Source organism: Heterodontus francisci, chromosome 12 (genome assembly GCF_036365525.1).
Source record: "Heterodontus francisci isolate sHetFra1 chromosome 12, sHetFra1.hap1, whole genome shotgun sequence".
Lineage (NCBI taxonomy): Eukaryota > Metazoa > Chordata > Chondrichthyes > Heterodontiformes > Heterodontidae > Heterodontus > Heterodontus francisci.
The window spans coordinates 65,950,185-65,975,246 of record NC_090382.1 but is presented as its reverse complement, the minus strand read 5'-3'; the positions used below and the strand labels follow the sequence as shown (position 1 = coordinate 65,975,246).

At 39.0% G+C, this 25,062-nt stretch overlaps 1 protein-coding gene across 2 annotated transcripts in view; it reads left to right on the top strand.

The window, feature by feature from the left end:
* The window catches only part of LOC137375893 (pro-neuregulin-2, membrane-bound isoform-like), a 165,604-nt gene that overhangs the window by 103,989 nt on the left and 36,553 nt on the right, over positions 1–25,062 (top strand). For both annotated transcript variants that reach the window (XR_010976086.1, XM_068043542.1), the window contains exons 4-5: positions 3,484–3,607; positions 23,097–23,167. Coding sequence is in view for 1 of the 2 variants with exons in the window: in XM_068043542.1 (XP_067899643.1) it covers positions 3,484–3,607; positions 23,097–23,167 (195 nt within the window). In the remaining variant the exon portion in view is untranslated. The remainder of the gene's footprint in view (positions 1–3,483; positions 3,608–23,096; positions 23,168–25,062) is intronic.

Below are 25,062 nucleotides of genomic sequence, written 5' to 3'. Positions count from 1 at the left end.
GAGCCTCTGGATTATTGTTGATACTCATGAGCAAAAAGTCATTGCCCATTTCTCCCATAAACACCTCCTGACTTCCAACCATCACCGCACTCAGGCGGGAATATTTCAAATGCCTATGAACGTGCTGCCAATGACAGATATGATCTTCATCTAGTCGCCACACAATGTTACATCAATGAACCAATAAAAAGTTAAGGGATTATTTATTGAAAGTTTTCTTTCTATTATACCTTTCCTGTGGGCATGAGGGCAACAAAGGGAAGTAAACAAAACAATTTGGCTACAGCAGCTGGTAGGAAAGTATCTGCTTTGAAATATAGAACATCTAAAGAAGCTGGCTCGGGTTTTTCGACTTGTCTGGAGTTATATCACAAGCTGGGAGTTTAAATTGATGTCTTACATCAAGTACTATAATTGAAATGGGGGTTCCATGATCCATGATTACTAATCCATTTGAAAAGGGGTCCTTCCACCAAAACATTTTGAGAAGCACTGCATCAAAGGTTTCACATAAGGCGTCATAGCCTCAGTTGTGATTGAACTGTCATCAGTTACTCACTATGTACCTTTGGATGTTGGAGAGTTTTCATTATATTACTTTCACATATTTTAAATTTATTTTTGATGAGAGTAATTAATAGAACATTTAAATGAGATGACATTACATATTCATGATTTTTGCAAAAGAGGCATTACATGTGTTCTGATTCATTTAATTTCCAGTTGATATGAAATTTTATTCTATTCTATTTAATTTTAATATTTTCTGAGATATTTTCAACTTGCTACCCGAGCATAAAACTAGCGTTACAGGTCGACCATAGAAACTGTACTATTTTTATTTCTACTGATGGAAAAGAAAATAGGGCTGTTGCTGTATTGGGTGGCCAATCCACAATGGGGAGGCAGTAGCGTAGTGGTAGGCCACATGTTCGTACTCTGGGGACATAGGTTTGAATGCCACACAGCAGATGGTGAAATTTGAATCCAATTACATCTGAAATTAAAAAGCTTGTCTAATGGTGACCATGAAGCCATTGTCAATTGTTGTAATTCCCTTTAGGGAAGGAAATCTGCCATCCCTACCTGGTCTGGCCTACATGTGATACCAGATCCACAGCAATGTGATTGACTCTTAAATGCCCTCTGAAATGCCACTCAGTTTAAGGGAAATTAGGGATGGGCAATAAATGCTGGCCACAGCCCATGAACAAATTTAAAAAAAAGTTCTGATGGCAGCAAGTTGAAAATCTACCGCAGAAAAATGTCATTTGTATTCTTGAAGCAGATCTGCAGGTTTAAATGGCTCCTGCATGTTCGTGACAGTTTAGAAGCAAGAGATCAATAACTGATACGTCGCTAAATAATTATTACATATTTGTTACTCTGGTAATGACAATTTTAAGGATTGATGTCCCTACACTAGCATTCTTATCGGAGAACAGCTCAACAATATCGTGCAGGCTTCACAAGTAGAATATTGATTAATGTACTGACAACCATAAGGGAACAATTTATCCTTTGTCCTTTATTTACAATATTAAAACTCAATGAAATAATTAACCAACTTGGAAATAAAATGAGATCTTCTCACTGTCACTAAGACCTTTGACTGAAATGACAAATTATCCCACTGCCAATACAAATGATTATAATTTAAAGTATAAATTATCTGATATTACAATAGTTCAAAAGACATCCTTAATTAAGAATAAAACAGAAAATGCTCAGCAGATCTGGTAGCATCTGTGGAGAAAGAAACAGAATTAACATTTCAGGTCGATGACCTCTCATTGTTAAGTTTGTTCCTCTCTCCACAGATGCTGCCAGACCTTCTGAATATGTCCAGCATTTTCTATTTTTATTTCCAATTTCCAGCATCTGCAGTATTTTACAATTGCATCTGTAATTAAGGATGGCCAACACAGATTTATAAAAGGCAGCTCTGTCTGACAAATTTAATAGAATTCTTTGAGGAAGTAATGGAGTGTAATGATAATGGAAATGCAATAAATACTGTGTACGTGTATTTTCAAAAGGCATTTGAATCACAGAATTATTACAGCGCAGAAGGAGGCCATTAGACCCATCGTGTCTGCACTGGCTCTCCGAATAAGCAATCCACCTGATGCCATTCCCCCATCTTCTTCCTGTAACCCTGCACATTCTTCCTTTTCAGATAACAGTCTAATTCCCTTTTGAATGCCTCAATTGAACCTGCCTCCACCTCACTGTCAGGCAGTGCATTCCAGATCTTAACCACTCGCTGCGTAAGGAGGTTTTTCCCCATGTCACTTTTGCTTCTTTTGCCAATCACTTTAAATCTGTGCCCTCTCATCCTCGATCCTTTCACCAGTGGGATAAGGTGCCTCCTGGGATGCTTGTTAATGAAATGAGTGAATTTGGTATTAAAAATAGTGCAATACTATTGTAGGAAGTTTATTATGGACATAAATCATGAAATAGTGCTTCATGGATATTTTTCAGACCAGCGAGATGTAAACAGTGGCCTTTCCCTGGGGGTCACACAAGAACATTTTTTTCTCAATATATAAAATGATCTGGGCTTAGGCGTGAGGATTCAATATCAAAAGCTGCAAATAAATGCAAAAATAGGGAGTGTAATTAACAAATAATAAGAGCTCTAAGTGACTTCAGGAGGTTATAGACTGTTTAGTTGATTCAGCAGCTAGCTATCAGATGAAATGTATAGCAAAGAAATATGAGGCAATAAATTTTGGGAGGAAGAGTAAGAAGAGATATATCCACTAAAAGCTTGAAAGATCGGAGAAACAGAAAGACTTAATTTAGATACACAAATCTTTAAATGTGGAAGGACATGTTGACAAGACTGCAAAAAAGTGATATGCTAGTTTTTATTTTTAAAAATGCTGAACTCATACAAATGATGGGTTAGGTTGTGGTTAGAATATTGCGTCCAATTTCAGTTGTGTTACTTTATGAGGGTGATAACGAGCATGCAGAAAGATAACCTAAGTTAATACCAGGGATGAGCGGATTTAGTTGTGAGGAGAAACTAAAAAAATTGGGGCTCTTGTCAATAGAACTAAAAATAGACTAAGAGGATATCTAATAGGTTTTCAAAATTGAGAAGTTTTAATAAAATAAAGCATTTGCCATTTGTTGGTGAGTCAGTAGCTAGAGGGTGTCAAAAAGAAAGGTTAGGAGAATTTTATTTTACATAAAGGATTATGAGGACAAGGAATGCCTTACCTGATGCAGTGGTGTTAACACATTCCATAAATTGTTTTGAAAGGAAAGTTGATAAATATTTGAAAAAGAAAAACTTAAGAAGGCATGGGGGAAGGGCAGTGAAATGGAAGTAAGTAAATAGCTCTTTCAGGGAACCAACATGAGACAGAATGGGATGAATGGATTTCTTCTGTTGCAATATTCTATAATTCTGTGACTTCTACTTGATATGCAGGAAATTCTAAATTTGTCCCATGTTTTCTTTTGCAGCTGCTACTACTACACTCTCACCTGAATCTGGCCATGCTAGAAGATGCAATGAGTCTGAGAAATCTTACTGTGTCAATGGCGGTGTGTGTTATTATATTGATGGTATTAATAAACTTTCTTGCAAGTAAGTGAGTGAATTTTTCTATATTATTTTAGAAGGGGTTTATTCACTATTTCCTTTGAGATTAAGCATGTTTCATTTGATAATACTGAAAATGTTTTGCCGTTTGAGTATTGAAGGGTTGGCTTAATGGTGAACAAGGGACTGAATATAGTAATTGGACTGTACAACCACAACACTACTGAACAGTTAGCCCAAAAATCTATAAGTGTAGAAAACATTATGAAGTTGTCATTACATTGCATTGCTAAATCTAGCAACTATTTAATAACAATGACAGCAACAACTTTTATTTATACAGCACCTGTAACATAGTAAAACATCCCAAGTTGTTTCACAAGAGCGTTATTAAGCAAAGTTTGACACCAAGCCACATGAGGAGATATTAGGGCAGATGACCAAAAGCTTGGTAAAAGAGGTTTTAAGGAGCGCCTTAAGGGAGGAACGAATGGTAACGAGACAGAGAGGTTTAAGAGGGAATTAAAAAGCATAGGGCCTTAGCAATTAAAATCAGGGATGCTCAAGAGGCAAGAATTAGAGCAGCACAAATATTTCGGGTGGTTGTGGGGCTGGAGGAGATTACAGAAATAGGGAGGGGCGAGGCCATGGAGGGATTTGAAAACAAAGATGGGAATTTTAAAATGTAGGTATTGCTTACAAAAAGCCAATGTAAGTCAGGGAGCACAAAGGTGAGAGGTGAACAGGATTTGGCACGAGTTGGGACACGGGCAGCAGAATGTCAGATGACCTCAAGTTTATGGAGGGTACAATGTGGGAGGGCAGCCAGGATTGCATTGTAATTGTCAGGCCTAGAAGGAACAAAAGCGTAGGTGAAGGTTTGAGCAGCAGGTTAACTGAGGCAGGACCAGACTCTGACAAGGTTAAGGGGGTGAAAGAAGATGGTCTTAGTGATGACACAAATATGATAAAGAACAAAGAAAATTACAGCACAGGAACAGGCCCTTCGGCCCTCCAAGCCTGCGCCGATCCAGATCCTCTATCTAAACCTGTTGCCTATTTTCTAAGGGTCTGTATCTCTTTGCTTCCTGCCCATTCATGTATCTGTCTAGATACATATTAAAAGACGCTATCGTGCCCGCGTCTACCACCTCTGCTGGCAACGCATTCCAGGCACCCACCACTCTCTGCATAAAGAACTTTCCACGCATATCCCCCCTAAACTTTTCCCCTCTCACTTTGAACTCGTGTCCCCTAGTAATTGAATCCCCCACTCTGGGAAAAAGCTTCTTGCTATCCACCCTGTCTATACCTCTCATGATTTTGTACACCTCAATCAGGTCCCCCCTCAACCTCCGTCTTTCTAATGAAAATAATCCTAATCTACTCAACCTCTCTTCATAGCCAGCGCCCTCCATACCAGGCAAAATCCTGGTGAACCTCCTCTGCGCCCTCTCCAAAGCATCTACATCCTTTTGGTAATGTGGCGACCAGAACTGCACGCAGTATTCCAAATGTGGCCGAACCAAAGTCCTATACAACTGCAACATGACCTGCCAACTCTTGTACTCAATACCCCGTTCGATGAAGGAAAGCATGCCGTATGCCTTCTTGACCACTCTATTGACCTGCGTTGCCACCTTCAGGGAACAATGGACCTGAACACCCAAATCTCTCTGGACATCAATTTTCCCCAGGACTTTTCCATTTATTGTATAGTTCACTCTTGAATTGGATCTTCCAAAATGCATCACCTCGCATTTGCCCTGATTGAACTCCATCTGCCATTTCTCTGCCCAACTCTCCAATCTATATTCTGCTGTATTCTCTGACAGTCCCTTCACTATCTGCTACTCCACCAATCTTAGTGTCGTCTGCAAACTTGCTAATCAGACCACCTATACTTTCCTCCAAATCATTTATGTATATCACAAACAACAGTGGTCCCAGCACGGATCCCTGTGGAACACCACTGGTCACACGTCTCCATTTTGAGAAACTCCCTTCCACTGCTACTCTCTGTCTCCTGTTGCCCAGCCAGTTCTTTATCCATCTAGCTAGTACACCCTGGACCCCATGTGACTTCACTTTCTCCATCAACCTACCATGGGGAACCTTATCAAATGCCTTACTGAAGTCCATGTATATGACATCTACAGCCCTTCCCTCATCAATCAACTTTGTTAATTCCTCAAAGAATTCTATTAAGTTGGTAAGACATGACCTTCCCTGCACAAAACCATGTTGCCTATCACTGATAAGCCCATTTTCTTCCAAATGGGAATAGATCCTATCCTACAGTATCTTCTCCAGCAGCTTCCCTACCACTGGCGTCAGGCTCACCGGTCTATAATTACCTGGATTATCCCTGCTCCCCTTCTTAAACAAGGGGACAACATTAGCAATTCTCCAGTCCTCCGGGACCTCACCCGTGTTTAAGGATGCTGCAAAGATATCTGTTAAGGCCCCAGCTATTTCCTCTCTCGCTTCCCTCAGTAACCTGGGATAGATCCCATCCGGACCTGGGGACTTGTCCACCTTAATGCCTTTTAGAATACCCAACACTTCCTCCCTCCTTATGCTGACTTGACCTAGAGTAATCAAACATCTATCCCTAACCTCAACATCCGTCATGTCCCTCTCCTCGGTGAATACCGATGCAAAGTACTCGTTTAGAATCTCACCCATTTTCTCTGGCTCCATGCATAACTTTCCTCCTTTATCCTTGAGTGGGCCAATCCTTTCTCTAGTTACCCTCTTGCTCCTTATATATGAATAAAAGGCTTTGGGAGTTTCCTTAACCCTGTTTGCTAAAGATATTTCATGAAACCCTTTTAGCCCTCTTAATTCCACGTTTCAGATTGGTCCTACATTCCCGATATTCTTCCAAAGCTTCGTCTTTCTTCAGCCGCCTAGACCTTATTTATACTTCCTTTTTCCTCTTAGCTAGTTTCACAATTTCACCTGTCATCCATGGTTCCCTAATCTTGCCATTTCTATCCCTCATTTTCACAGGAACATGTCTCTCCTGCACGCTAATCAACCTCTCTTTGAAAGCCTCCCACATATCAAATGTGGATTTATCTTCAAACAGTTGCTCCCAATCTAAATTCCCCAGCTCCTGCCGAATTTTGGTATGGTTGGCCTTCCCCCAATTTAGCACTCTTCCTTTAGGACCACTCTCGTCTTTGTCCATGAGTATTCTAAAACTTACGGAATTGTGATCACTATTCCCAAAGTAGTCCCCTACTGAAACTTCAACCACCTGGCCGGGCTCATTCCCCAACACCAGGTCCAGTATGGCCCCTTCCCGAGTTGGACTATTTACATACTGCTCTAGAAAACCCTCCTGGATGCTCCTTACAAATTCTGCTCCATCTAGACCTCTAACACCAGGTGAATCCCAGTCAATGTTGGGAAAATTAAAATCTCCTATCACCACCACCCTGTTGCTCCTACATCTTTCCATAATCTGTTTACATATTTGTACCTCTATCTCACGCTCACTGTTGGGAGGCCTGTAGTACAGCCCCAACATTGTTACCGCACCCTTCCTATTTCTGAGTTCTGCCCATATTGCCTCACTGCTCGAGTCCTCCATAGTGCCCTCCTTCAGCACAGCTGTGATATCCTCTTTGACCAGTAATGCAACTCCGCCACCCCTTTTACCTCCCTCTCTATCCCGCCTGAAGCATCGATATCCTGGGATATTTAGTTGGCAATCGTGCCCTTCCCTCAACCAAGTCTCAGTAATAGCAATAACATCATACTCCCAGGTACTAATCCAAGCCCTAAGTTCATCTGCCTTACCTACTACACTTCTTGCATTAAAACAAATGCACCTCAGACCACCAGTCCCTTTGCGTTCATCATCTGCTCCCTGCCTACTCTTCCCCTTCGTCACGCTGACTTCATTATCTAGTTCCTTACAGGCTTTAGTTACTACCTCCTTACTGTCCACTGACCTCCTCATTTGGTTCCTATCCCCCTGCCACATTAGTTTAAACCCTCCCCAACAGCGTTAGCAAAAGCACCCCCAAGGACATTGGTTCCAGTCCGGCCCAGGTGTAGACTGTCCAATTTGTTAGATGGTTGGAAGCTCATCTCAGTTCAAATATGATATCTCAGCCTCAGACAGTTGCCAGTGAAAGAGATAGAGTTGGTGGCTAGCGAGCAAGGTTTGTAGTGGGGACCAAAGATAATGACTTCAATCTTCCCAAGATTTAGTTGGGAGACATTTCTGCTCATCCAGTACTGGATGTCTGACAAACAGTCTGATAATTTAGAGACAGTGGAGGGTTCGAGAGGTGGTGGTGAGGTAGAGCTGGGTGTCATCAGCGTACATGTGGAAACTGACACTGTGTTTTTGGATAATGTCGCCAACGGGCAGCATCTAGATGCAAAATAGGAGGGGGCCAAGGGTAGATCCTCAGTGGAGACCAGAGGTACTGGTACAGGAGTGGGAAGAGAAGCCATTGCAGGTGATTCTGTGGCTACGACAGGATGGATAATAATGGAAGCAGGCGAGTGCACAACTGTGGAGAGGCTTTGGAGGAGGATGGTGTGGTCAACCATGTCAAAGGCTGCAGACAGGTCAAGGAGGACAAGGAGGAATAGTTTACCATTGTCACCATCAAACAGGATGTCATTTGTGACTTTGATATGAGCCGTTTCAGTACTGAGGCAGGGACGAAACCGTGGAGTTCTGAGAAAGATGGGCTGCGACAACAAATTCAATGACTTTGGAGAGAAAAGGAAGGTTGGAGATGGGACAGTAGTTTGCAAGGACACAGGGGTCAAGGGTTTTTTGAGGAGCGGGTGATGACAGCAAATTTGAGGGAGGAAGGGGCAGCACCTGAGGAGAGAGAATAGTTAACAATATCTTCTAACATGGGAACCAGGAAGGTAAGGTGGGTGGCAGCAGTTTAACGGAAATAGGGTTGAGGGAGCAGGAGGTGGGTCTCATGGACAAGATTCAATATTGTATTCTATGATATAACTGGCAGGCTAAAATACATAACTGTATTGAAATGGGATTGTTTCATATTGTGTCAACTAAATTACATAAATATCTGAAGACTACCCATGCCTAGCTGGTGCTTATTGGAATAAAAATTAAACCTCCTTTAAAAACGTTACAGAAAGGCACCTTCAGTACTCATCACTTAACATCTACATACATGTACTTATTATGTATTATGCAGAGGGTATGTAGATCTTAACAGTGTGTAGTGTGGCATTTGTGATTTCTGATTTTGGCTGACTGTTGGAAGAAATATTCAAGGAACAGGATATAAACTGAAACTAGCAATAACTCACTCCTTACAGTTTATTCACCAGGAAGATGCAACAAATATGATAATACAGTTGATGCCTGCAGGGATTTGAAGTTCTAAGCTGCCATGTTCAATGGGAACATTCCTCCTATGTAATTATTTACCCCTTTACAAGAAAAAAAGACAAACTGTTCCTTATTTATGGCTACATCTTTCACTTTGAAATAAAGTCTGAAATTTTACATTGCGTGAGAAGTCGACACAGTGGCGCAGTGGTTAGCACTGCAGCCTCACAGCTCCAGGGACCTGGGTTTGATTCTGGGTACTGCCTGTGCGGAGTTTGCAAGTTCTCCCTGTGACTGCGTGGGTTTTTGCCGGGTGCTCCAGTTTCCTCCCACAGCCAAAGACTTGCAGGTTGATAGGTAAATTGGCTGTTATAAATTGCCCCCAGTGTAGGTAGGTGGTAGGGAATATGGGATTACTACAGGGTTAGTATAAATGGGTGGTTGTTGGTCGGCACAGACTCGGTGGGCCGAAGGGCCTGTTTCAGTGCTGTATCTCTAAATAAATAAAGTCCCACCCACCAGCTGAAAAGTCAGTGGCAAGCTAGCTTCCACCAGGCCTGGGGAACAGGCCAGGAGTTTTGGCTCCCCAGGCCCTTATTTGGTCTTAGGTGGGACTTCCACCTCCTTGAGGCAGAAAGTCCCACCGAATGGAGCTGTTGACCTCAGGCGGGTGGGCGGTTTCATGCCGCCGTCCCCCCACGTAAAATTGCAGCGGGGGCAGCAGGGGTGCTGCCTCCCACTCAACCCCTACCACCAGCCTGTAAAATTCTGGCCTTAATGTTGTTCAGAGGCAATGATAACAAATCATTCCATGCAAACCAACTGGAAGCATTTCTTATCTGACATGGTGAAGTGATTTCAGGTAACAGCTTCTATATTGTTTGTGAAGTATTTCTCAAATAGGTTAATTCATTTGGATGCCATAACAGTTCCCTCACCAACACAATTTACCTTACATCAATTTAATATTTTCTGTTCTAAGCTAAATTCCCCACAGTGCATTTTACCAATCTAAATCATTGCTACTGTGTCGTTCTGGCATTTACACAAGGATGAAAGATCATACCTCTCTAATCCTATGACTGTAAAGTTTCAGAGTATAAATGAATTAACTACATTTGGGGCTTTTAGTAACTACTTTTTGTACTGGTGACTAATTTTCAAAAAATTATGGAATTGTTGCAGCCAATTTGAATTTCCTCACCAGTTTTATTTATTGGGATCATTTTGGAATGTTTGAATCAATGTTTTATTTTGTAACTATCTTCTCATCATTTCAACCATGTGGAAAAGAAATGTTTCAAACAATCGCATAATTAATTGAATCATTTATGAAGATGGTAAAGGCAGCTATAATTGACCTCATGACCTTGGTTAATTGGTTAAGAATTGGTCAGGATTCACTCTCCTGATTACAATGCACACATTTCTGTTTAGACAATTGTTGTTGTGTATGTGAGTGAGAGTGTTTGGATGTTGGGAGAAGGCAGCATCGTGCTTGGCTAAGCTGGACCTCACCATTAGATAGCCTGTGTTCAGGGACTTTCCGTGGAGCTGTAGCCTAACATGAATCAGGAATGATGAGGGATAAAGAAGGTCGATGGTGGGGGAGGAAATCAATTATATATCAGAATAATATTAAATATTTCTTTCATATGCAAATTATTGAAATATAATACACAAGTTAAATGATTTTTTTTAATGCAATAAAAAAACAAATACTTCAGATGCTGAAATCTGAACTTAAAGCAAAAAAGGCTGGTGACACACCATATCAGGCAGCAGAGAAAGGAAATTAAGCATAATGTTTCAGGTCAATGACCTTTTGGTAGAACAGGGAGGTGTTACACATCAACAATTTATAAGGAAAAAATAAAGCCTGGGAAAATGAGTGTGTGATTAAGTGGAGGACAAGAGATAATTAAATGACAGAAGTGATAATGGAATGACAAAAGGAGGCAATAATGAGAAAGAATTGGGAAATAAAAGATATATCTGTGCCCCAGAAGATATGTAAATGGTTACAGAAAATAGCAGGGGGTGGTGGGAGTGAGGGAGGAAGCTTGGCCTTATAACTGACTCCATCTATTGACAAACAAGAGTCTCATTATTGGTGAAGTGCTGGATGAATATCTAATATTCAGCTTCTTTTAGTCTTTTCTAACTTGTATTGAATTTAAATTGTACAATTCTCTTGCTTTTAGTTTTTTTTAAAAAACGCACAGGGTTATGAATCCCTTATTCTTCTGTATAATATGGAAATTTTTTGCCTGGTCCACAGTCACCAAACAATGGCTTTATATAATCCATAGCACATTTGACATGTTTATTATAATTTATATCTATAGATCTGTTTCTGATGATGTCAGCCATGATGTTAATTAATCAGTGCCAGTTTGTGATGCCATATTTGAAAATTAAATTTTAGTAGAAGCAAAGATAATGAGAAAAAGTGACAAGAAGCCTTTTAAGTTCAATTTCTATTTAAATGGGGTCTCTCATTTTCTCGCAGCGATGTAACTTGCAAAATAAATGTCGTCTTTTAACGTGATCAATTAGTGACTTGCCTAACTAATGATCTCATGGAAACTCTACTGCTTATAAATAGAACTGTCTTCAGTCTATCAGTATTGGACTCTCACCACTTTCCCCAAGGCAGTGTAGCCTGGAGGCTCTCTCTCATGAAGTGCCTTACCCTATTTTTCTCTCTGTCTCTCTTGCATACGTTCCGTTCTTCGAATGGAAGTTACACAGGAACCTCATATTACAATCATGCTTGCTTCCACTTTCATTCCATAACATGAACTGCTCACAGCAGTAACACAATGGAATCATGCTCAAAATAGTTTACGAAGCTATAAGTATTTTAACAATCGCTCAAATACTGTATCTTCTCTGTAAGAATCATTATATGAAAGAAAATACAGACATAAGGCTTCCTGAACTGCTTGTTAGAAATTATGCTTTTAAGGGACTTTAATTTATTAATTACTTATTCCAAAAGCAATCATTTTCCCATAGTTGAAACTTTGAAAAATATCATAAATGTTATTTGCATCACCTACAAACTAAAGACTGATTAACCTCACAATCCTGTGCTCTTTCAGCCTTCAGCATTCGAACGGCCATGTTGATGAGAACTACCACCCACCTCCTACAGTTATTAATGACCTTCCTTTACAAAATAACCATGAAAACTAATACTAACTCTTACATCTACAGTAGTGAAACAACACTTTCCTCAAATGTGATCAAATATATTTGCAACAGGACAATATGTGTATAAAGATGCATCCATTAGTAAAACACGCAGCAAGGAGTATAACCTAGAAACTAATGGAGTGGCTCATATGGATTCATTGTATTTGTTACTAAGCACTTTTCTTGTATTTTTGCAGTAGTGACTAAATGGAATGTTTCATGTCTTTGGAACAAATCCTCCATTGTCATGTTTTCATATAACTATCCAGATTCAAAGTTAAATAATAGTATTCATCTTTCAATAACCTTGTTCATATAGATCATTTAGGGTTTTCAAATTTAACTACTAGCGATTGCTGCAATTAGATTGGTTAAAATAGGCTTCTCAGTACATAGTTTAAAAAGAATGCTTTTGGTTTTATAATTAATTGTAGTAATTTTAGAAAAACACAAGTAGACTGACAATGCATTACTGTTTCATTACTCAATCCCTTTTGCACAAGTATTTTTACAGTTCATATTGCCAAGCCAACAGCCTTCTTGACCTAGGCTGCAGTGACATCACAGAAATTGATCTATAAAATACAACAGTGCATTGCTTGACTCCACCGCTGCACTCCGGCTATACGGGCACTTGGTTGCTATAAAAATGAGTACCGATATGTAGAGACATTAGTAGATTTTGCTTTATCTGACAATTGGAGAGCTAAAATAATTTATTATACTTCATGATAACCTTTTTAAAGGATGTTCCCAAAGTTACACGAAGTTTTGTAGGCTGATTAAATAACTGGAGACAATATGCCACATGCACCTTTTAACACGCCTGTATTTTTAATTTACTGTGTTTTGCCATATTTCCCTTTCTTTCCTCCCCTGCCCTTCCGAGCATCTGTGCTGTTACTGCCTTCAGCGTCCTTTATCCTTCATCCAGTGAGGCAGGACCACCTGAGCTAGAGACTTGTGCTGCAAATATGTGAAAGAGGTCATATGGCTTCTGTGGGGAGAGGACTGTTAATATTAGCTTCTTTTCATCCCAGAGGTGACGTGCTAACAACACCCCTTCCACGCGCCCCCCCTCCCCCCCCAAGGCTGTCCATTTAATCATCTGGTGGCGAGTGGATAAAAATTTGCTCTTGAATAATTGCCAAGAACAGGATTTAAACTCAGGCCTATGTGGTTGGAAATCCAGCACTCTGCTGTAGAGTTTTGTACACTTCAGCCAAAAAATTCTGCTCTATTGGCCAGATAGTCAAACAGCCTGTTAAATTACATTCAGTATAGTACACAGCTTTTTGTGATATTTATTTGCTGGAAATGCTAGCTGTTTTGACTGTATTTCTGTGCCACAGCTAGTGACACGTGGGTCTTACATAGCAAACAGCAACCAAATAATAACTGCACTATCTAAACTGGGTAGCAAGAAGGCCCATTTTTTTTTACTGGGTCTTCCCAACAACTGCCAGTCTTCCTGGGATCAGTAAATATGCTCCTCTGGTGGCAGCAGTGAAGTCCAGATAGTGGCATCACGAACAACATCATCAAATGTACAGTGATTCCATGTGATGGCATCAAGATAACTCTTATTGCTGACATCATGATGCCAGTATTTCACACAAGGCCATCACTAAAACTGTCACAGCCAGTCAACACATGCCAAAAATTACAGAACTTACTTTGCAGCCAGTTTACAGGAAAGCTGGCTGTACAATTGGGTTGTACTTAGGTCACTCTACTGAGAGTGAGCCTGCAATATGAAAGCAGGTTTCATCAAGCATAACAAAAACGTTAACTAAATACTGAAAATGTTGCATTGTAATGTCAAGGCATTCCTTATTATACACAATACCATACAAGAAAACAAAATGAAGGTAGTTATTATGGCTAGAACCTTGCTTGTGAATTGCTTTAATGAAAATCACCACATTGAAAATGAATAAAACAAAACAGAACAACTGGTCGCTGTACATTGGCATTGTTACGAAAATAGAAAACTACGTGCTCGAAACTCATTTTTTTAGCACCTCGGTATTAAAACTAAGAATCCAAAAGATGCTGTGTGACCCAGGCATTGAAAAGTAAATTGTCAATTTTTAACAGAAAAATGTTGTGTAATCCAAGTTTGTGTACCTTATTTAAAAGTACTGAATACTAACTTGAGCGTTAATGGGCCTTAAGTGTTCTCTGTGCTGTGCAACTAACACACACTGTTTTTCAAAGGTTGTTGCTCTGAGTACTGGGCTACAAAGAATAGGTGTCTGCGTCTGATCTGGGGATAATGACAGAACAAACATAATCCATGAACACCATGACAAGCACAACCAAGCATGCCATTTTTCCATATGTTGCTTTCTCATCCCTGACCTGCTGAGAGGGACTGGACACATGTTGTGCAACAGTTTACACCCATGAAACTTTGTGTCTTAAAATCATTTGGTCATTAGTAATTAAGTCATTTCAAATAAAGGGAAACATCAAAAGATAATTAGTTTAACTATAAAATAAAAAAAAATTAATGAAACTGGACTGTGCTGACCATGAACAAAGCAGAGCTATTAAATGCCTCACTTTCCTTCCCTGTTTGCTTGTGTGAAGAGGCATCATAGATTGGCTGCAGCTAGCCAGTCTCACTACCAGTTTGTTTGATTAATCAGCCTGTTTAATTACTCAACCTGAAGAGCTGAACTGGGAGGACGTGTACTGTCAAAAAGAATAAAGCCTTCTAATAAGATTTAAGCCAAGTCTTGCAAAGATGGCCATTGGAACCAAAACTGCTTCACAAAGATAAATTCGCATCAATATAATGATTGATGTACAGATTGTTTTTACCACTCTAGATTGTTTTAGGTCCTGTTCTGTCCTCAAATAGTGCCATACTTTAAAATGGAACCAAACCACTGAATTACATGATGACTATAACATCTCTAATCATTGGTCAGATAGTATAAACTAATAAACAAGCAGGTTGTGACATTATGCTCAGTCACTATTAGAAGTTAGCTTATCAGGTTGTTGGAGCCTGGGATTTCAAATGAAAGTAATTAATTTCTCAAAAAGCATTCTTATGTCAGGAACTGAATATTTGTTTTGATAGAAGATGCATACTGAAACTCAAGTTGCTTAAATTCCTAAATCATTTCCGGGTATTTTTACTTCTTTTCCACTGATTTGTCTGCTTTTCAGCTTCCTGGTTTGATTTGTGCTGGGGTATCGTTTGACCAAACAGTGGCAGTACATTGCATAAGTTGCCCTGTGCAAGCTTGGAAAGTGAGACCATTGACCTATTTTACTCTGTGGCACTATATCCAAACCTAATCTGTGCCTATCTGTCATCTACACTTTCAGCAAGGGTCTATGGATCACATGAGGAGCCAGAGCCCTGATCCTTTTAAAATATCCATACAAGCCAGGAATCAAATCTGGGATATTTTTGATCTGTTATGGCTTATTTCCTTACCTCACAGTGCATTTAGTCACTCAATTGACTATGCCATTCCTCACTAGTTCTACAAAAACTGGGCCTAATCGTCCCATAATCTTCCAATATTCCCTGGATATGGGAGAGGTTCCAGAGGATTGGAGAGTGACAAATGTGACACCCTTATTCAAGAACGGGTGTAAGGACAATCCTAGCAACTACAGGCCAGTTAGTTTAACATCAGTGGTGGGTAAGGTTTTAGAAACAATAATCCAGGGAAAAAAATCAACACACACCTGGAGAGGTTCGCATTAGTTAAGGATAGCCAGTGCAGATTTGTAAAAGGCAGAGCGTGCTTGATTAATGTAATTGAATTTTTTGATGAAGTAACAGAGAAGGTTGATGAAGGGAATGCAGTGGATGTTGTTTATATATATTTTAGGAAAGCATTTGATAAGGTAGCACATAAAAAGCTGGTTAACAAAATTAAAGCACATGGAATAGGAGGGTCAGTGTCCTATTGGATAAAAAATTGGCTTAAGGACAGAAAACAGTGAGTCGTAGTTAATGGTTGTTTTTCAGACTGGAGGATGGTAGACAGTGGTGTTCCCCAAGGGTTAGTGCTGGGACCACTGCTTTTTTTGCTATATATAAATTACTTGGATCTTTGAATTCAGAGTAGAATCTTAAAATTTGCCGATGACATCAAACTTGGAGGTGTGGCAAACAATGAGGATGATATGAACTGCCTACAACAGGACATAGATAGGCTAGCAGAATGGGCAGAGAGGTAGAAGATGGAATTTAATACTGACAAGTGTGAGGTGATGCATTTTGGCAGAAGGAATAGGGAGAGACAATATATATATACTTAATGACATAGTTCTAGTCAGGGACCTGTGGGTGCATGTGCATCAATCTTTGAACGTGGCAGGACATATTGAGAGAGTGGTTAGTAAAGCATATGGGATCTTGGGCTTCATAAACAGAGGCATTGAGTATGAAAGCAGGGAAGTTACGCTGAACCTTTATAAAGCTCTGGTTAGACCCCACCTGGAGTATTGCGTCCAGTTCTGGTCACCAGACTTTAGGAAGGATGTGAGGCGTCCTTGAACAGGTGCAGAGGAGATTCACTACAATGATTCCAGGGATGGGAGATTTAGTTACATGGTTAGGTTGGAAAAGCTGGGTTTGTTCTCCTTAGAACAAAGGAGATTGAGGGTAGATTTAATAGAAATATACACGATTATGACAGGCTTAGATAAGTTAGACAAAGGAAAACTGTTCCCATTAACTAATGGTACAAGGATTAGAGGACACAGAATGAAGGTTTTTGGCAAGAGACGCAGGAGGAATATGAGGAAGAACTTTTTTATGCAGTGGGTGGTGATGACCTGTAACTCGCTGCCCACAAGGGTGATGGAAGTGGAGACAGTCAATGACTTCAAAAGGAAATTGGATGGCCACTTGAAGGAAATAGACTCGCAGGGTTGCAGGGATCGGACGGGAGAGTGGGACTGACTGAATAGCCCTATGGAGAGCTGGCATGGACTCGATGGGCTGAATGGCCTCTTTCTGTGCTGTATATGACTCTATAATATTTACAGTTTCTTCAGCCCCATTACTGAATTATTTTGATGTTTATTCTGTAGGTTTTTTCCTTTAGGGCCCATTCATCAAATATCCCTAACAAATATGGATTCTATCAACATACCGACATAACCTCAATAGAAACTCCAGAACAAAGGCATAAACAACTATTCATGTCTCAAGGGCAATTAAGAATGGGCAATAAATGCTGGCCTAGACAGCAACACCCTTATCCTACAAACAAATAAAAAAAAGTTATGCTAGGAGATTGGGAGAAAATCCACAGAAATTCTATCTGAAAAAGTTATCTTTCAGGCATCTTGTGAATATTTTCCCCTAGGTTCCTTTGAATTTATCATTCATTATCTGAAAAGATGGGCTCAATAACTGTTCCCAAAGTATATCATCTAATACTACTACTTTTTAACCAGCCAATACCAGATTTATGAGGGTAAGATGACATGTCTATCCCATTAATTTTCTTTAACTTCCTCTTGTGAATTGCCACACTTCTGCTTGACACCTTCCATTATGAGATGGCTGAGATTTGGAACTTGGCATGTGGTAAATCAGAGACAAAAGCATATATCACACTTGGTGACCGACTGGATGAATAAAGGCGCTGACGTTCCAACCAAAGACTTAAAAAAAAAAAAATTTTGAGCTGCCTTATGAGTAGCATATGAATATCTCAACTCAAACAATGTTCTTGATAATTTAATTCATGGTCATTTTAACTGTGAAAATAAACATTTTGTTGCAAAGTTTGGAGAGAACAGCAGATAATATATTGAACTGTGTCCAGTCACCTCAGCAACATTTGCGACAAGCATTTACCGTAAATTATACTTCTACTTTGATGGCTTTCCGTAATCTTCAATACTTCTTGGTTCATAAACTCCATATACTTCATTCACATACTATCAATCTATACAAAGCATGATTTTTTTTCCTGATGATTAAGTGCTCTTTTCCCTCATTATCACATTTTTTCATCTGCAGTTCTCTTGCATTTAACATTTTTTTTAATGTGCCACACTATGTTGGTGACAGGAGCAGGCAGAATCACCCTTGACTGGCTGCTTTAACCTTTGATCCAGTTAGTTTGTGCATGATTCAGTCGCATATATGATGATTTGGCCCACATGGTTCTTATTTCAGCACTTTTAACTGTGACTATATACTTCATAGTTCCACTGTTTTTCTGCTCTTCTGCATGTGTGGGTGAAAAAGAAAGGCAAGCAAATGAACTGCACAATTTGTGTACCCAAACTTACTCATTTTATGCTGATTATTATGAATAAATTGAACTAACTTTACGCTGATCATAACTCATTGAGTTGAGCAGCTTTTCTTTTCAAAGCTTTCAAAATTAAATGGAAGATTTTGAGAATTGTGACGCTGCCATGCTGCTTAAAAAGTAAAATCAATTTTACGTTTAGAAAGTAGTAAATTCCAATGACTTACAAATGTGGTTCTCTGCCAAGTGTTCTGGTATTGTGGAGAAATCTATCTTTTAACATTTCATGGCTCAAAGGTAATTTTTCATGATAAGAATGTGCACTTAAGCAAAATATCCAAAAACTGCAAGGACATAACTGCACAGCTTGGAATGAAACTTCTTCTAGAATTGCACTCTCTGGTGCAAAGCTCAAATTGTATAAGTGTATCTGCTAGAGATAGTCTCATAACTCTTGTTTTATATCACCAATCAGATTCCTGAGTTACATCTTCACATCCAAATACACAAAATTATTTTTTATGTATTTGTTAGTGGCAGTCGAACAATAGTCTAACAGGTTGGATTACATTGAAGGGTTATTTTTCTCATTAGTTGTTACACTGCTATTGTTAACAAGAAAAGTTTTTAAGGAGGTAGATATTTGCCAACTATTCTCAATAGTCGTACAATTCTGTTTAATTATTTGTGGAATATAATTAGCAATCATAGAATAGTACAGCACAGAAGAAGGTCATTTGGCTCATCACGTCTACGCATCCCTTTTGAAGAGCAATCCAATTACTTCCACTTCCTGACTCTTTAGTTTTATCCCTGTAATTTTTTTCTCCTTCAAATATTTATCCAGTTCCCTTTTGAAAGCTGCTATTGAATCTGTCAGGCAGTGCATTCAAAATCCTAACCACTTGTTGCATAGTGCCCTCTAATTTTCAGCACTTTAGTCATTGGAAACAGTTTCTCTTTATTTACTCTACCTAATCCCTTCATGATTTTAAACTTCTCTATCAAATCACCTTTTCTGTTCTAAGGAGAATACCCCAGCTTCTCCAGTCTATCTACATAACTTTAATCACTCATTCCTGAAACCATTCTAGTAAATCACTTCTGTACCCTCTCTAAAACCTTTAGGCTGAATTTTACAGCTCCCCACCCCACCCGATGTCGGGGGTCGTGGCAGGGGGAGCTGGAAAATGCCTCCGGCATAGGCCCACCATGGGCCTTGATGCCGGGAAGGCCCAGCCCGATATTGCTAGTGGCAGCGAGGCCTCATGGCAGCTCCCCCAGCCGCTTGGTGATGGAAGCCAAATTTACATATGAAAAATAATGTAAATGAACAAATAAATTACCTACCCGCTCCAGCCGTCCATTCCAGAGCGATATTGGTGCTGGTACTCCCATGCCTTCGGATCCCCATCCGGGGATCTGAGGCAGAACACTGGAGGGGAGGGGAGGAACAGGTAAGTTTTTCAGTGCGGTGGGATGGGTGGGGGAAGGGTGTCAGAGTGATTTCATTGGTGTAGGGGATGGTGGGAAAGGGTAAGGATTAAATTTTATGAACTTTGGGGGGGGGGTGCAAGAGGACAAGGAATTAAATCTATGGTTGTTGTGGGGGGTGGGAGAGGGGCAAGATCAATGAATTTAATTTTTTAAAAACCATTTTCCTTTAAATATTTAAATACGATAGGGCTCAAAGCCCTTTAAAAATGGCGCCAGCGCCTGCGCAAAGGCAGCTGATGCCATTGCCAGGGACGTCATGGGGGGGTGTTCCGCCCCGGCCATTTAATAACCCGTCGACTCTGCGACGTGCGAACCACGCGGGCGGACCGCCATTGTTTACATTGGCGTTGGAAATGTAAAATGCAGGCCTTTATGTTCTTCCTGGTGTGGTGCCCAGAATTGGACACCAGCTGGGGGCTGAGCTCGAGTTTTATATAGATTTAGCATAACGCCCTGGCTTTTATACTTTATTCTTCTATTTCTAAAGCACAAGAATACAAGAAATAGGAGCAGGAGTAGACCATACGGCCCATCGAGCTTGCTCTGCCGTTCAGTACGATCATGACTGATCTTAGGCTTCAACTCCACTTTTCTGCCCTCACCCCATATCCCGTGATTCCCTGAGAGACCCAAAAATCTGTCTATCCCAGCCTCTGGGGTAAAGAATTCCAAAGATTCACAAACCTTTGAGTGAAGTCATTTCTCCTTATTGCAATCCTAAATGATCGACCCCTTATCCTGAGACTGTGCCCCCATGTTTTAGATTCCCCGGCCAGTGAAATTATCTCTCAGTGACTACCCTATCCAGCCCCTTCAGAATCTTATATGTTTCAATTAGAGCACCTCTCATTCTTCTAAACTCCAGAGAATACAGGCCCAATTTACTTTGTCTCTCATCATAGGACAACCCCTCATCTCAGGGACCAATTTAGTGAACCTTCGCTGTACCGCCTCCAACGCAAGTATATCCTTTCTTAAATGTGGAGACCAAAACTGCACACAGGACTCCAGATCAGGTTTCTCTCTTCTTGCACCTCCTTTAAAATTGTAGTATTTAGCATGTATTTTCTCTTCTTATTCTTCCTACCAAAATGTAACACCTCACACTTTTCTGTTTTGAATTTCATCTGCCATTTGTCTGCCCACTCCATCAGTCTATATCCAATTGAAGTTTAGTATTATCTTCCTCACTGTTTATTACACTTCCAGGTTTTGTGTCATCTGCAAATTTCTAAATTGGGCCTGGTCCCCCAGGTTCAAGTCATTAATCAAATCAAAAATATCAGTGTTCCTGGTACTGAACACTGGGGATACACCTTCCTCCAGCCCAAAAAACAGCCAATCACCACATTTCTGTTTTCTATCCCTTCGCCAATATGCTGCTACTGTCCCTTTTATCCCTTGGGCTTCCAATTTTTTAACAAGCCTAATGTGTGGTACTTTATCAAATGCCTTTTGAAAGTCCACATACACAAAACAACTGCACTGCTGTCATTCACCCTCTCTGTTACCTCGTCAAGTTAGTCAAACACGATTTGCCCTTAACTAATCTCTGCTGGCTCTTTGTTGATAGTCCATCGTTGTGCAACTAGCTGCTAATTTTCTCCCTTATTATTGTTTCTCCAAGCTTCTCCATCACCTATGCTAAACTGACTGGCCAGTAAATGCTATGTTTATCCTTCTCCCTTTTTTTAACAAGTACTTTGGCTGATAAGCCCCAACTGAAATCCGTATAATGGTGTAAAATTACAGCTAATGAGTAAAAGTTCTTTGTAACATGATTCAGTTTATTAGATTTGGTGCCAGCCAGGTGACCACAGAGGACTAGTGTAAGTGTCAATTGGTTCATTGGAAACCTTCACAGACTCTGGCTACTAATCCAGACTCTGCACCAGTCACTCCCACCTCCTCTTCAAAGTTAATTGATGGTTTATTTTATTACGCTACTTGATTGAGCTATCCCTACGTGTTTGTAATGTCTCTTTTTGATCAAAGGAGCATTTGTTTCTACTTTCAAAAGGATTGGGAGAACATAGGTTACGTAAAATGGAATCCAGTCAGAGAACTAAAAAAAAGGATAGAGTTGGCAAATTATCTGGAATTAGGCAAAAGATGATAAAGAAAAAATGAGCATTTCTGGAGGTCAAATAAAACTAGTCATGTTTTGTAACATGGAAAAATTCAGTAATCATTCATAATGTTAGTTAATGGTCTATCCATTCATTTATTCTGAAAGATCTATTGTCTGGAACACATGGACTTCTACTATATTTCCAAATAAATTTTCAGAAAACTGAAAGTTTAAAAAATATATAACATGACAAAATAGTGTGGAAATTTGTAAAGCAAGATTATCGACAATATACAATTGTCACACCGCTATGGACTTTTACCCAGAATACGTGGGAAATGTAGTGAAAAGCTGTTGATCACCAGGTTTCATGTTCTAAATTGATTTCTCCACAATATGGTGAAACATAATTCAGAGTACTGTGCTTGTGAGGAACATATCGCAAATTATTATGATTTAAGTAGGAGTGAGTTTCCTTTGGTTTATCACACAATGGCTGTCAATACAATTATATTTTGTAGCCATTACAAACATCCTGCACCTAATGCTGAATTACTTTTGCAAAATTATATTATGAAACATGTTAATACAAATTCATGCATAAAACCATAAGTTGTGTTACTTCAAATTATATTTGTATTATAAACCTTCAATGTTACTAGATGCTATTTATATTTCTAGTATATGATGTATGGTAATTTCTTTCATTAAATTATGATAACTTCATATATTAATATCACTTTCATGCTGACTTGTCGTTGCAGCTCAAATTACTTCAAGTCCCATAAATTTGCCTGTTCTTACTTTTTTACTACATTCCTCAGAAGTATATAGTACAATTTTGTCAGTCTTGTTTTAATGCAGATCTGGAACTACTACCCAAAAATTTTACTTGTGTTTATCCAAAATTACTCATCATCTAATTTTATCAAATTTAAATAAAATGATTTATTATGCTTGTTATCATTTTTCTCTTTTTTTGTACTGAAATAAACTGTTCCAGCTTTCAGTGGGACCACCAAACAAATGGTGGTAACAGGAACATGCTATTTCAGCAGCTTCTTTGCATTCTCATTATAACACAAATGTTTCCACTGGAGAATGAAGTTATTTTGTAACTTCGGCCTAACATTTGCCTACATTTGTTTTGTGATTTGTCCCCTTTTCCTCCCCCAGATGCCAACCTGGATTCTTCGGACAAAGATGTTTGGAGACTGAGCCCTTGAGAACATATAAACCTGATCTAAGTATGTTATGTAAGGAAGTGTTGCACTACATCTAGGTATCCTTGGTGACACCACTGGAGTTGGGACTTTTACAGAAGCAACATATAAAGACAACTAGATTAAAAAAGCTAGTTTCTTTTGAAAACTTTTCTTCTGCTGTTGAATAATCCAGTGGTCTCACCAATATTTTTGGGATGTGTGCCCTCGAATGCTCTATTCTAATGTTAAATCCTTTCTATCTTGTTTCTTTCTCTATGGTTTTTGTTTCTCTTGTCAGGTGTCCAAATGAATTTACAGGTGATCGCTGCCAACACTACGTAATGGCCAGTTTCTACAGTACGTCCATTTCTTCTCTTCTTAAACTGAAGCATGCTATTGCTGAATCATAGCATGTTTTTCTGCTACTGCTTTCTGTTGATGATGCTATTACCTGTCTTTCCTATATAGTAATCCCTAATAGCCTCCCTAAACTATTAAACCTATGTCTTCAAAATCGAAAAGGAGATGAAATTAGAAAGTTTGTACTGCACTTAATAGAAATATGTAAAAGTACTTCTAATTTCAATCAAATACCAAATGAGGCATTGCAGTTAACAAAACTATCAGAATAAAATTAGATAGTTTTTTTTAAAAACAGTTGTTGATTTGGAAAATGATACAGCAATGGATATCTTACAGCATTTCATTGCACTTTAGTGTAGGATGCATTGAAATATGAATTTCTTGAACTTCAATAAATCTGGTCAAGGATTACACTTGGCCTTTGGATAGACTATTTGGTCAGATAAACCACATAATTAATTTTCATACTCATAGATATATATCAGTTATTAGCAGTAATGTTTAATTCTGTTATCTGACCACAAGTGTCAGTAAACAGTAGAGCAAGCAATACAGTATGATACCATCTGACTTCTATGAAATGATAATGCCATTTAAGGGACACAGCTATATGAAATGTCCACTATCTTCCTTGAAAAGTGTTTGGAAAACCTTTTTTTGAGTTGGGTTTAGAGAGGAATCTGAGCCAATATCTGTGATGGTGAAGTGTCACATCCCCATGTCCTGCATTCCAATTCAATTGCATGATCGTGCCATGGCATTTGGAAACAAAGAATAAAATTGTTCATGCAAATGGTACTTTAATAAACATCTAAATCTCATTAAGACCAATCTTGTGCTGTAAAAATAGACAGATGACTACTCTATATAAGTGATCAATAAGGGCAGTTGTATTATATTTATTAAAGCTAATGAAATTGTATAATAACTATAAACACCAGAATGCTAATACATTAATATTCCAAAAAGCACAAACTGGATATTTCCACGTCTATAACATTTGCATGCAGTTTCACTTCAGTGGCATTTTATGCAAAAACATGTTTGAGAATGTGTTTATGTCTCATCTGGTTTTAATTGGTTGTGCAATTATCTTCCTGTCCTTATTCTGCAAATTAAATAGAAATATGCAAGTGTATTCACTCAACATGAGAGATGTTTTCATCCAAGACAGAGTGGGAGATGAACCATTATTGGTTAAACAACATTCAAAGATTCATGTTATGGCAGGTGTAAATTATTATGCAATCAAATCCATTTTCTTTTTACTAAAATATTTTTTGTACCGACAGAATAACTGAACACTGTAAAACCTTGTTATGCCGGTTATAATTTCATTTAGGATTCACTTGTTGATTAGGTGTAACTCAGTGAAGACTAATATCTATAAGAAAGGTGATCATGCAGTACAGATAAAATATGAAAAGACAAAGGTCTTGAAATTTTGCTACAGTAACACATAAAGCTGCAAGATGATTGAGAGTTTACAATTCTAGTTTATTATTTGGTTATTTATTTTAGTTCCTCCCTGGGTTTAATTCTAGTTGCAGTATTATAGCTAGTTTTACTTTGTT